At 35.4% G+C, this 14,534-nt stretch overlaps 1 protein-coding gene across 1 annotated transcript in view; it reads left to right on the top strand.

The window, feature by feature from the left end:
- The window catches only part of LOC137034576 (calcium-binding protein 7), a 40,714-nt gene extending 27,192 nt beyond the window's left edge, over nucleotides 1-13,522 (top strand). The window contains exons 2-5 of the mRNA XM_067407616.1: nucleotides 8,046-8,189; nucleotides 10,087-10,199; nucleotides 12,168-12,318; nucleotides 13,392-13,522. Of these exons, the coding sequence (XP_067263717.1) occupies nucleotides 8,046-8,189; nucleotides 10,087-10,199; nucleotides 12,168-12,318; nucleotides 13,392-13,522 (539 nt within the window). The remainder of the gene's footprint in view (nucleotides 1-8,045; nucleotides 8,190-10,086; nucleotides 10,200-12,167; nucleotides 12,319-13,391) is intronic.
- Nucleotides 13,523-14,534: the final 1,012 nt, after the last annotated feature.

Genomic DNA, 14,534 nt, shown 5'->3' with positions numbered 1-14,534 from the left:
TAGATGAATGACTTTAAATGAATACCTAATTAGTGAGCCATTGCATACATAATGGATTATATTCAAGTAGTCTTTAGATAATTTGTTTGAGAGAAAGAGTGTTGAAGGCTTGACAGTTCTTTAACCCCACACATGCACTTTCATGTCTTTCTCTTTCAGTAGCATCTCTATATGAGAACTGTGAGAACACATTACAGCTTTGAAGTGCAACTGCACCTTCATACATCAAACAGGGCTTCAGCGTGTATTAGAAGCACCCTGCCTTGAGATGATAGAGATCCTGCGAGCCCTTTCAAGCTCCCAGGACTTTTAAAAGGAAGGTGAAAGGGGATTAAACACAGAGGTTCAATATCAGTGAAAATCCCAGGGCAACAAAGGGACTACAAAGTGTATTTGTAGATGATGGCAGAATTTGAGCTGAACACTTTGTGATTTGTTGGTAGTGTGATATCATGATTTGATAATACAGTTATTAAATTGGAACATCATTTACTCACCCTCATGTCATTTAAAACCCCGTTTGACCTTTTCTTCTCAGGAGCACAAAAAGAGATGTTAAGCAGAATGTTCAAACAGCTCTTTTTCATACAGTCAAAATGAATGTGGACAGAGCAGTCAAACTCAAAAATGATCAAATAATAAAAGTAGAAAATTTTGGTCCATATGACATCCCCAGCAGAGTGAATATTCTGCTTATCTTCTGCTTAAATCACATGGTTGACAGAATGTTGACAGGCCTATTCATATAAATAATTTAGGAACAAAACAGCAAAGATGTAAATTGCAAAACCATGAATGAACAGATTTTTAGAAAAGTAAGTAACAGACTTTATGGAAGAATTTTGCTCACTAAAACAAAGCTGTAAAATGAAACACCACAATTACATTGAAACCAATTCTTATAGTCTTAATGCAATGGCGAACCCCGAGCATATGGTCATCAGATATGAATGCCACATGAGAGGGAGTTTAAACTGGTTTCAACTCTTCTCTCTATACCCGTTATCTCACTGTAGGACAGAAAAAAAGTATGGATATGTTATCTCTCTCTTTCTGAGCAGTGATTTGGACTGGCTGTCATGACTGTGTCAGATTAATCCCTCTATAAGGGGCTCACAAAGTAAAAGTTAATACTGGAAAGTGATTAATTAGCTCTCTTGGAAGAAAACTTCATTCATCTCTATTCTATAGCTTCTCTTTGTCCATATATATATCTCCATCTGTTTTCCCTAGTGAAAAACAGTTTTTTGACTCGTTCTGTGTATGGGGACTGAATGACAGTTATATAATGTCAGGCAAGCATTGACTGTTTTAATTATTTAATATTTTGCAGTAAAGTTAGTGCACATATTCAGAAGTAAACAACATCAGAGAATGACACATTTAGAGTAGAGCTAGAAAAGTCTTTTTTGGAGATCCCTTAGGGTGGCTTCAATGAATTTGTCTGGTTTGAGATAAAAATAAATAAAGTTGTCTAAATAATAGAGAAATACATTGATAATTTGTGTTGTTATTGTTGAACTAAAAATATTAAATTCATTTTCTGTAATTGAAATAAAGCTTAATTAAATTGAAATATAAATGTTATGTGAAAACAAACAAAAATGAGAAATGTTGCTTTGGCAACATACCAAAAAAAAAAGAAAGTAAGTTGAAGTATTAAAATTACTAAAACTTCAAAATGAACGAAAGCTATATAGAAATATTAACAAACTAATAGAAATTACAAAAGCACAAAATTAAAATGAAAACTATACAAATAAAAGTTAATTAAAATATGAACAAATACTTTAATAGTATAATACTAATATAGCACTGGTGTTATTGTTTGATGTCATTTTAAAGCTTATTCAAATTGAAATAAAGTTTGTTTGCTATAAAAAGAAATGTTCTGGGTTCAATACACCTTTTTTTCAGTTTTTTATGTATATATTTTTCTGTTTTATAAAGGATGCCACAAATATTGTCAATAGAACTCACCTGTATTAAACCCAAAACATTTCTTTAGCTCTAGAAATCTCCAGGAGCCAAACTAAAAAAAAAAAAAAAAAAAAAAAAAATTATTAACAAACAAACAAATACATATGGTAGGTAAAATAATTTTTGGCAAAGAACTGAGGTTTCCCAGCAAATCTAATCATTGCCAGCAGCACAGCATCTGGCAGCGTGTTGTGCTCTGGCATGGACTTCCCCAATCGAAATGTTTTTCACTCCAAGAAACCTGTGGCAATCCCTTAATCGGATTGCTATCTGTTCCTCACAAGACATGTCAAATCTCTGTGCTGTTGTTGTTGTTGCCTCATGCCACTAAATTTTCAGAAAACATCTTATGTGTCATTTCAAAGACAAAAGAAAGTGTAATTGTATTTATGAACACTGAGCTGAAAGAAACTTATGTAAATTATACTGCATGTGTGGGTCAAGGCATGTTGGTTCTTGGTTCGTTTTGAACAAAACAGTAAATAAAACATTAGCTGTTCAGATCTACCTGGTTGATGAATATTTTACAATCTGATGCAAAGTGCACAATTTTTCATTCATCTACTCAGCCTTGTATCATCCCAAACCTGCATGACTTGCTTTCTTCTGCAAAAAAAAAAAAAAAAAAAGATACATTTTTAAAAAGTACTGGTTATTCTATTTATGTTTTTCTTTTCCAAAAATGATGCAATTCAGCATAAAAACATCATAAAAGTTGTCCATTTGACTTGTGCGTCTTTTGAATTCATAAGATAGCTTTCTGCTGGTAATCTTCCCCAATAATGAGCTTTAAAATTCTTTGAAATCTGTGTTTAAAGGTGCCCTAGAACTTTTTTTAAAAAGATGTAATATAATTCTAAGGTGTCCCCTGAATGTGTCTGTGAAGTTTCAGCTCAAAATACCCCATAGATTTTTTTAAATTCATTTTTTTAACTGCCTATTTTGGGGCATCATTATAAATGAGCCGATTCAGGGCTACTGGCCCTTTAATTCTCCTGCTCCATGCCCACGGAGCTCACGCTTGCCTTGAACAGTGCATAAACAAAGTTTACATAGCTAAAATAACCCTCAAATGGATCTTTACAAAGTGTTCGGCATGCATGCAGCATGCATGCGTCGGATTATGTGAGTATTGTCAAAGTCCCTTTAAGACAAGTCATTTCACTCGGCGGCCATCTTTGAAACGCCTCTCGGGCATCCTGGGCATCATGCAGCTCCTATCTCTTTGGATGGGGAAACATCAGATTGTCCAAAACTGTTCGTCAACCTTACGGTTAAATTTGATATTTGAAATCACCAATGAAATCTAACAACAACCGACTCATAAATTTAGTTTCTAAACGCTCGAATCATGACAAAAAAAACTCTATTTTTATCAGGCCGGATCAAGCTAATGCGCATGCGCAGACCTAAATGCGCGTCTCTTCGAAGGCGCGCGTCTGACTGTTTCTATAGAAACCGGTTTTACTAACGGCCGCTGAAGTGACGCGATGACTTTACTAGTCGGCGATTGGCTCTTGGCTTTAAAGGCGGGACTTATTCCGCCATATTGCGCGTTACACTTTCTCCCATTCAAAACAATACGAGTGACACGTCTTGTGTTATTCTATAGTCTTTGGTATTGTATACTGTTATATTGTTTGCATTTGATTTTGAATGAATTTGAGGCTGTGCTCTGTGGCTAACGGCTAATGCTACACTGTTGGAGAGATTTATAAAGAATGAAGTTGTGTTTAGAAAATATACAGACTGCAAGTGTTTAAAAATGAAAATAACGACGGCTCTTGTCTCCGTGAATACAGTAAGAAACGATGGTAACTTTAACCACATTTAACAGTACATTAGCAACATGCTAACGAAACATTTAGAAAGACAATTTACAAATATCACTAAAAATATCATGTTATCATGGATCATGTCAGTTATTATCGCTCCATCTGCCATTTTTCGCTATGGTCCTTGCTTGCTTACGTACCTAGTCTGTTGATTCACCTGTGCAGATCCAGATGTTACTGGCTGCCTTTGTCTAATGCCTTTCATAATGTTGGGAACATGGGCTGGCATATGCAAATATTGGGGGCGTACACCCCGACTGTTACGCAACAGTCGGTGTTATGTTGAGATTAGCCTGTTCTTCGGAGGTCTTTTAAACAAATGAGATTTATATAAGGAGGAGGAAACAATGGAGTTTGAGACTCACTGTATGTCATTTCCATGTACTGAACTCTTGTTATTCAACTATGCCAAGATAAATTCAATTTTTCATTCGAGGGCACCTTTAAAAGTAACCCTAACCCTTAATTTTTAGGTGCATGCTTGACTTTCAAAGATATCATTATTATTTTTATAGAAGGTGCTATTTTTATGAGCAGGTACAACTTTTGATATACTGTGACAAGCGAGCGCTATCATGCTGGACGGGCTGTGGTCTAATCACAACCCTTACAATAGTGGGTTGGAACAGTTGTGCAGTTGCCTAGCAACAGGCAGAGGTGGGTTTCCCAAAAGCTTTGTTGCACAATGAACATTGTTGAGTCCACTATAGCGCCTCGGTATTGTTTCCCATATTTTCCCACATTTCACACATCATTATGGGGTTTTTATAAACTGAGCTCAGAGGTGTTTGTGACAGAGGCCTGATTCTTTATTTCAAACACCTACATAGCACCATACTTATTACACATTAGCCTCTTTCACACAGTAATCCCAGTAAATTGTCATAAAATGACCAGAATTACTTTACCGTAAATACACATTTTACAAATACACATACTTTACCATTGCTGTTCACACAAGCAATGGCGTACTGGCTTTTACCATTAAGAGACTATTCACACATCAGCACCAAAATACCAGTAAATTCTGTGATATCATGTGATTCATGTCAGTCATGAGTGACTCATGTGAAATGATCTTTAAACACTGCGCCGTTGTTTCCATTCGCGCGCATAAGGAGAAACGCTTTAGTTTCACTATCTGTTCAATTTGACACCATTTTTTGACTTCTGAGTGGCAGGCGTAAGGGGATGATTATACAGAACGGTGTTAAAAACACAAGACGCACATTATCCAATGTAGCACTGATGAATGAAACAGAAGGCAGGGTCTGAAGCGCGACACGCTGAAAAAGCTGCGAGATGCGGCACAACGGTCAAAGATGTCCATTTAGCACATATTTACATAGAAAAGCAAAGCAGCAGAGCTTAATGTAATCTGCGTGGAGTAAGTTGCGTCACCTCCATAAGAACTTCATAATTGGTCAAAAGCAGACTTCTTACGTCAGCGTGTTCAGATCTCGTACATGCACAGTTGAAAGCTAAAGGTTAAAAGTGAATCAGTCAGTCAAAACAAAATGCTGATACACTTTCATATTTCTCTAGAAAATTAAGTCATGTTAATGTCAGTTTTCTGTTTGTCATATACTGCGATCACATGCTGGTTGAGTCCCTGTATGGTGGTCAAGGGCGTAGATTTGGTTTCAACATTGGGGGGGTTGAGCGTTGATGCTGCCTGTTATTATTATTTTTTTTTAATTAAAAAAAATAAATCTGTTTTATGTGTAGCATTATTGGATAATTTAGCCTATCTATCTATCTATCTATCTATCTATCTATCTATCTATCTATCTATCTATCTATCTATCTATCTATCTATCTATCTATCTATCTATCTATCTATCTATCTATCTATCTATCTATCTATCTATCTATCTATCTATCTAGCTAATCTATCTATCTATCTATCTATCTATCTATCTATCTATCTATCTATCTATCTATCTATCTATCTATCTATCTATCTATCTATCTATCTATCTATCTATCTATCTATCTATCTATCTATCTATCTATCTATAACCAAATTCTAACATAACGGAGTGATTCTAAAAAGAAAGAAATTATGTTTAAATATTGAAACCGCCAGTAGGTGGCAGCGATTCAACGTTTTAATGAGTGAACTACTTAAATCGTTCATTCAAGCCAATTCGTTCAAAAGTCAGATTAATTAAGGAAGAAAACAAACACCGATGTGAATACTTTTGTCATTGATAAGACACTATTGAAAAATGAAGTAACAAAACAGACGGCTGTTTTAGTAACTGGTTACAGTTGCACTGATAGTTATGGCTAAATTGCAATGGATTAGATAGCTAAAATATATGTGGAGTGTACCTAGCTATTACAATGTTTTCATACCTCCTTCTCAGTACATGTTTTATTCTTTTTAACGTCCCTCTTTGAACAGAAGTTTAATAAAGTTGGCTGGGCAACGGTTCTCTTCATTTTTTTGGTGCTACCCGTGCTCTCCCTTCAAGCAGTAGAGCGCCACTCGCGTTGTTTTGGTGAAAGTGCGATGCACATTGGTTGGGCGTTACCAATCGGTTCAATGGAAGGGGTGTACTTTTTTGACTAATTTATTATGACAAACTCATATTAGATTAGAAACAAAATTATTGTTACAAAATAAATGAATTATACATATGTTAGAATAGATCTACTGTGATTTTCATGTTGAAATATTATAATATATATATTATATATTATAAAGACTTCAAGCTTTATTGTTTTTGTGTTCTTCATAATAATCATAATCACACCGTGTTTGTTAGTTGGCCAGAGAAGAACTGCCCCCTGACTGAGCCTGGTTTCTTCCAATGTTTTTTTCTCCATTTCTGTCAGCTAATGGAGTTTGGGTTCCTTGCCACTGTTGCCTCTGGCTGGCTTAGTTGAGGACACTTAATATTCAGCAAAGTTACTGATTTGATTCTAATAGTCTTCTATGCTCGTCTGTGCAGCCAATGACAGAACAGTTAGCATGCTGTGCTCGAACTTTTGCCAGCTGGTACATCGTTGTTGCTTGTGGAAAAAAAAATGACGGTGCCGTGGGTGGAAACGTGCAGATCAAGTGTTGGTAATATTATAATATGATCCCCTTCCTATGTCACAAGAGAAGTGAAATCTGAGCGGCTCGTTTTTTTCACATGCATGCTTCCAGAGAAAGGCTTGCCAAAACAAAGTTACTGGGTTGTCCTTTTTCACATTTTCAGGGTTGGTAGATACACCGGGGACCCGATTAGCACTTAAACATGGAAAAAGTATGATTTTCATGATATTTCCCCTTTAAAGAGTTGTTAGTGTTTCATACACAAATGATCTACTTGCTGAGCTTCTTGAATGATGTGTGATGATAACATGAGCATGTTAATGATCATTAAAATCTGCAAATGAGTCTGAATATCCTGTTTGATTTTCTCTCATCCGGTTGATAGGGCATCATCTTTAAAACTTCATTTCTTTTTTGGGTCATCCAAATGTGTTGCTTGCAGCTAAATTGTTTTGCTTTGAAATGAGCAAATTAGAGCCCACACTTCACTTCCGTTTGGAATTTGCTTACTTCCACCATAATGCGGAGTAAAGTTGCTTTCACCATCTGTTGCTATTTGGCCCAGCAGTAGCATCATTTCTTGTATTTTTCTCATATTTCCTCCCTAATTTCCTTTACTCAGGGGAGCGATAGATTTAATGTGCTCTTTTTGTTTGGACCCCATGTTCAAATAGCCATTTATCAAACTTACAGCCCAGTGAGCAAGCCACAGTACCGAATACTCCTGTTCACACTCCGTATTGAATATATTATCTGGATTTATAGTAATATCTCGCAGCCCGTGTGGTTCATATTTCATAATTATGAATTTTGCTTCATGGTGTGACAAGTGGAAAATTGCGAATGACTTAATGATGATGTATAATGCATATACGGTGAAGCAAGTCAGCTCAACCAACCGTATGCATTGCGGCATTTTCCTGTCTTTTAACAAGCCTATACGAATGTAACGGAAATCATCCTGTTCCTTTGTTTAAATCAATCAAATCAAGAGGGTAGGTGCTCTGCTGAATGTTTTTAAGGAGCAGAAAGTGAATTATTGTGGGAAAAATCAATACTGTAATCATCCCTTTTCTTTGAGTCTCTTGGGTGTCTCTTATAACCATGTTGCAGAGTAATACTTTTAATATTGGAAGTACAAAGCACCGTCTTACAGATCTGTGTGCGACTCTCTTCCTCAGAAATCCGGGAGGCGTTTAAGGTGTTTGATCGAGATGGGAATGGCTTCATCTCAAAGCAGGAGCTCGGCATGGCCATGCGTTCTCTAGGGTACATGCCCAATGAGGTCGAGCTTGAGGTCATCATTCAGAGACTCGACATGGATGGTGAGGAGACACATACGCTAGACTGTGAATGGACTGCCATGAGAAAAGACCAGAATAGCTAGTCGTCCTTATAGCATGGGATGCTGGTGTGCTGATGTTCCTATCAGATTGCTTAAAGTTCCCATATAATGCTATTTTAAAAGTTCCTTATTTTGTTTTTAGAGGTCTCCTACAACAGGTTTACATGCATCCAAGGTAAAAAAAAAAAAAAACACTTTAACTTTCTCATAATATATATTGCAGCATCACCTCTTTTCTCACAGTGTCTGAAATGGTTCGGTAAAGGATTCAGTCTCTTTAAGCCCCTCCTTTCCGAGATCCTACTCTGCTCTGATTGGTCAGATGGCCCAGTCTGTTGTGATTGCTCTACTGCTTACAGCACATGTCAGAAACGAAACGCCCATTACCAAAATCTTGTCAATGGTGGGGAAAGAGTTAATCCAAAAATTTCAATAATATTCATTCATTATATGCCCATTTGTTCATATTGTTCCAAACCTATATGACTTACTTTCTTCTTAGATCACAAAATAAGATATTTTTACAATATCATCTTTTGTGTTCTGCAGAAGAACAAGTTTGGAACGAGTAAATAATGCCTAAATTTTCATTTTGGGGTGAATTATCCCTTGAATTGAAACCCAATAGACACCAATTAGATGCATTTCTCTGCACTGTAGGGATACTACACACAATTGACAGATATTCAACAAAAATAAAAAAGCTAACTAACTGTAACCTTTTATTGCTCCAAACTATCATATTCCGCACAATGCATGGAGACATACTGATTATGCATGGGCTGATAATGAGAACACTGTTTGACAGTAGGTGTTTTCAAGTTTGACAGTAATTGTCTTGAAATTAATTGAAGGCGAAAGCGGTGCTTTGATGGCTGTAGTGGCAGTGCTTTAAAAAAGTCTCAGAGAGGGTCTTTCAGCTCGATAAAACCCACTCCGTAAAGTTACACTCACTCTGATTAAAATATTAAACATATAAAAAAAAAATGTAGATCAACTAATTGACCCAATCCAGTAAAGAACTAGTTGACCAACCATTCCATGACCAGTATGGAAATTCATGCAAAACTTAAGAAATGGCTTTGTTTTAATGAATGAGTTTGAATGTGATTGGCCACACCCCTACAAAAAATAATTATTCATTTTTATCAAATCATTAATGATCATTAATTTTGTCTAATTGTAGCTGTTTAGTCTCAGATATGAAGTAGAATATATATTTTTTCTGATTAGACATACAAACTCACTAACAGTCATCAAAGCTGATTTTATCTCTGACAAACAGAATCACAAAATGCTTCCATGATCCATTAAATGAAAGTTAAAAGAAATGTTATTATATATATTAATATTCATTTAAAATAAAATTTATAGGTGGTATTTCTAGAAATACTCTATTTCATGGATTCCCAAACTTTTTTAATATATGTTTACTTGAGAGATTTTAAGTTCTATTTGCATGTTCACTGTTCAATGATTTTGGTTAATAGTCACATGACATGCAGATGAACAAATAAAATATTTAATCTTTTAATTCATCTATATCTTAATAATATTTAATTTAATAAAAATCTTATCATTTTAGTAAGTTTTTTTTATTATTATTATTTTTAGGATTTAATTAATTATTAACTTCATCAACTCACAAACCAACAGCAGTTTGCAAAGCTCAAATTGGGAAACTCCTCTCCATTTCATTGTTTTTGATAACATGTTTATAGGTAATATAGGTAAGAAATTACTGTGCAGGCATTCTCAATTCAATGTTAAATAGCACACTATCTTTCTATCCATTTCTATACTTGTTTCATAGAGCCAACAATTGGAACTTGATATCGTGCTAGGATGCATCTAATACATCACGGTCTGCTTTTTAGGAGATGGCCAGGTGGATTTTGAGGAGTTCGTTACTCTCCTGGGGCCCAAACTCTCGGCTGCCGGGATGCCTGACAAGTTTAACGGAACCGATTTTGACTCTGTGTTCTGGAAGGTGATTATTTGCTACTTCTCTCCTATTTCAAGTGACAACAGGCACAATGACTGCTGCATCTGTCTCTCCCTGCCACACACTGAAACTACATCTAGATTAGAGACACAGGGCCTAACACTAACTTGTTAATACATTTTTTTTTTTTTTTCCAGGCAGTTATGACATCAAATTTTTAGATACCAGTGAAAATTCACTTTTCAGGTAAATTTAATAAAGTAATCAAATTCATTGTATAAAGTAAACATAGATTAATCCTTAATAAAGTTACAAAAGTTATTCAGTCAATAGCAGTGAGTGATTTTTCTTTGTCTTTTGATGTTTAATTAATATTAAAAACACAGACAGCAGCAGGAATATTAGGCTGTTGTCACTTTAAGAGCTAATGCATGGATCCAATATACTGATACACATGTGTTTTCTTTCTCAACTATTTATATTCACTTAAGACATAACTGATTATGTTTACAAGGATACTCACCAATACAGGCATTTTGACATAATTTTGTTTGAATATGTCTGTTCAAGCACCAGAAGATTTGAACGAGAACTCAGTATTTGTGCGCTCTCTGAGACACGGATTTCTGGGCATGTGCTTCGGATGTTTGCACACAGAAACCTTCCCAAACAGCGTGTGGGCACGAACTGAGTTCTCTTTCGCGTCTTGTGCTTAAAGGTGCAATATGTAAGATTTTTTGTCCGCTAGAGGTCGCTAGAGGCCTATTCAAAACAAACACACGTCCCGGAGCCTTGGTTAAAATTGCAATTGTCTCACGATTTACAAATAGTTGGAAACATTTGGGATATTGTAAGTACTCAAGTGAACAAAATACATAACACTGGCCTATGGTTTTTGGATATTTTACTGCAAAATTCTTACATATTGCACCTTTAAATATTTAATTTGGCAAGGCTTAAACTTTTGAATTGAAACGGTACTGGCTGTCAACTGTCTCGAGTGTCATTCACATTTGTTCATTATTCATAAAAATGTTACTTTTAACTTTGCATCTACATGTCAACTAACTCTCAGAGTATTAGTAGACTATTAAAAGACTGTTAGGGTTTGGGTTAGTAGAATAAGTTGACATGTAGTTGCAAAAATACTTATAGTCAGTAGAAGGTCTGTCTGTTGACGGACCATCAAAATAAAGTGTAAGCAGATATTAAGCAGACAGTCTACTAATACTCAATTGAGTTAGTTGATAAGAACTTGCTTATTGTTAGTAGAATGTCCATTGAAATAAAGTGTTACCAACTCTAAAAATCTGAATATACTTCAATGCAGATATATTGCTATGTGACATGATGACTTTAAGCAATATTCATTAATAGATTTCATAACTGAGTCTCTTCCACTGCAAGTCTCCAAGTGAGAAGAGCAGAATATCATTTGTAAGGGCCATATGGTGATTCCCCCAAAGGGTGTGTTTCTCTAATCTCAGCTCGCTGCTGGTGCATTTTTTAGCAGCGTGTTTGACCCCAAATAGCTACAGGGGTCTCCCTCTTAAACGTCTCTCTGTGTAATTATGAGTTCAGTGCTATTAATATGTGTGCACTGAAAATACCCAACCCTATCTATTTTCTTACTACACATTTTTGGTCAGTAGTTCATGTTATTTTAAAGAAACATTTTTACATATTTAATGATCCAATGAATTCCTGACAGGCAAAATCATATTGTTGTTGTTTTTTTTTTTTTTTTAATTGAATATCCTTTTGTACTTTTGACCAAAAGTCTAGTGTGCAGCGGTTCAAACAGTAGAGCATGACGTTAGCAACACCAAAGCCATGGGTTTAATTCCCAGGGAATGCATGAACTGATAAAAATGTATACCTTTAATACCAGGTAAGTTTCTTTGCTTAAAAGCATCTACTAAATAAATTAATGCAAAGTAATGCATTTAGACTAATTGAAGATCGCATGAAGAATTTCAGAATGAAATTATACAGCTTTGTCTCTATTTTTAGTGTGATATGCAGAAGCTGACTGTGGAAGAGCTGAAGAGACTCTTATATGACACTTTCTGTGACCACCTGTCAATGAAGGACATTGAGAATATCATCATGACAGAGGAGAATCACATCGAAAATCCTGAGGACTGCCAGGTTGACATTGACAGTAAGAATGATTTTTTTTTTCTTTTCTTCTTCTTTTTTTTTTCATAACGCACAGCTCTGGCTGAGATACAAGTAGAATTGTTATTATTTCCCTGTCAAAATCATGAGTTCATCATCTTGATTAATTATGTTAGGTGTATATATAGAGGGGTTCAATTGGAATTTTGGAGGAGACCCAAAAAATCCGAATATTTTGAACTAGGCATACACTACTGGTGAAAAGTTTGGGGTCAGTATACATTTCTTTTTTTTATGTGAATTAATACTTTTACTCAACAAGGAAGCATTAAATTGATAAAAAGCAACAGTAAATCAAATAATCCTGAAAAAAAAAAAAAAAAAATTAAGCAGCACAACTGTTTTCAACATCGACAATAATAAGAAATACTTCTTGAGCTGCAAATCATCTTATTAGAGTGATTTCTGAAGGATCATGTGACACTGAAGACTGGAGTAATGATATTGAAAATTCACAGGAATAAATTACATTTTAAAATATATTCAAGTAGAAAAAATGTATTTTAAATTATGATAATATTTCACAATATTTCTATTTTAACAACATTTTTGATCAAATAAATGGAGTCTCAATGAGCATAAGAATTTTTTTTATAAAATTAAAAAATCTTATCGACCCTAAACTTATGAACGAATAGTGTATGTGTGACATCATATAAATAGTGCTTCTTACAGAACATGAAAGCGACTTGACTAACTCAATTAAATGTTTGGTTTAAATATTTCTTGAAAAATAATTCAAATTTTTATCACTTTTCAGTAACTGTACATTTCTAATTGACCTTTCCCTTAATTTTACCTGTCATCTTTCATAGATTTTCATAAAATTACCTATGCCTCCTAAAAAGATTGTCTAGTTGGCAGCTTGCTAGGTTTTGGAACAGAGCTGTGGTTTCTTGCAGTCCTACATATTTTTTTTAAGCATCCAGTAATGTTTATTATCTTTTCAAACACTTTTGAAACTTTCACGCATTTTACATTTAATTTCAAGTCATCATCTCCAAACCTTGTCTTATTTCTCCTGATCTTCTTATTTGTTTCCCTCTGCTTCTTCAGCGGAGAGTCCAACCCAGCAGGTGAAGCAAACATGCGTACGGAAGAGTCTGATCTGCGCCTTCGCGATTGCTTTCATCATCAGTGTCATGCTCATTGCAGCCAATCAGGTGCTTCGCAGTGGCATGAAGTAACGTATGGACCGCTCACAACGTAGATTCAATTCAACATAAGACAGTGACAAAAATGGCTAAAAAAGAAAAAAAACACGCATACATGCACACACAAACTGGAGCAACTGAAAAGTTCATTTTATCTACGTGAAATCCAAATGTTTTTGAGACGAGCTACAGCTTCCACTGGACAGAGTTTTTCATATTTGACAACTGTTTCAAAACGTAACGCAGACAAATATATAAACGCACACATACTGTGTCTTACCCTCAATGTAAAGTACATTAAGAGAGAAAAAAGAAGTTTATACTGTAATGGACTTAAAAAAAGTTTCCCCTTCAAACCGCTCTCTCCCTCTTCAGTATGTTTTGGGTGAGTTTAGCCGCATGGACATCTCCAACCGAGGATCCTACTCTTCAATGCATGACGATGCATGGATTTACAATAGCCTGGATGCACCATTAGAGCTCAGCTGTGCATCTATTCACCTATATATCAGATCCCAATGCAAATTTTCCGGAGAAAGACCCGTGTCACACATGTGAAGAGTTTTGGATATGGAGCAGAGGCCGTTTCTGACATTTTACATCCAGTATACTGTTCCCTTTGCATGAGAATAAGGGCTGTTTAGGGCATGCTCATGTCATGCAATGTTAGTCTTGTGTTTGTCGAGTAACTATCGTGGATTTTTACCTGTTGCACATGCCTGAGATGATTGTAGTAGTACTCTATATGGTCAAAGGGGACGTGAAACAACCCAAAAGTCATGCTGTACCACTAGTGACATACAGTATTAGGAGGTTTGTAGTACATGGATAAAAATGATTTTCTTTTCACCTGAAATACACTATGCATTTTCAGGCTCACTGTTTTGAATGATCAACAACGCTCGTCGGTGCAAATGTAACTTACATTTTTGCAAACATTTGCACTGTAGTTATCACGTAGAGGTGATAATTAGGAGCTTTTGAATTGAAATGACACGACTGACAGGAAATGATACCAAATGATTATATAAGACACAGGATAAAA

Source organism: Chanodichthys erythropterus, chromosome 13 (genome assembly GCF_024489055.1).
Source record: "Chanodichthys erythropterus isolate Z2021 chromosome 13, ASM2448905v1, whole genome shotgun sequence".
Taxonomy (NCBI): domain Eukaryota; kingdom Metazoa; phylum Chordata; class Actinopteri; order Cypriniformes; family Xenocyprididae; genus Chanodichthys; species Chanodichthys erythropterus.
This window is presented reverse-complemented; position numbering and strand designations above follow the sequence as displayed.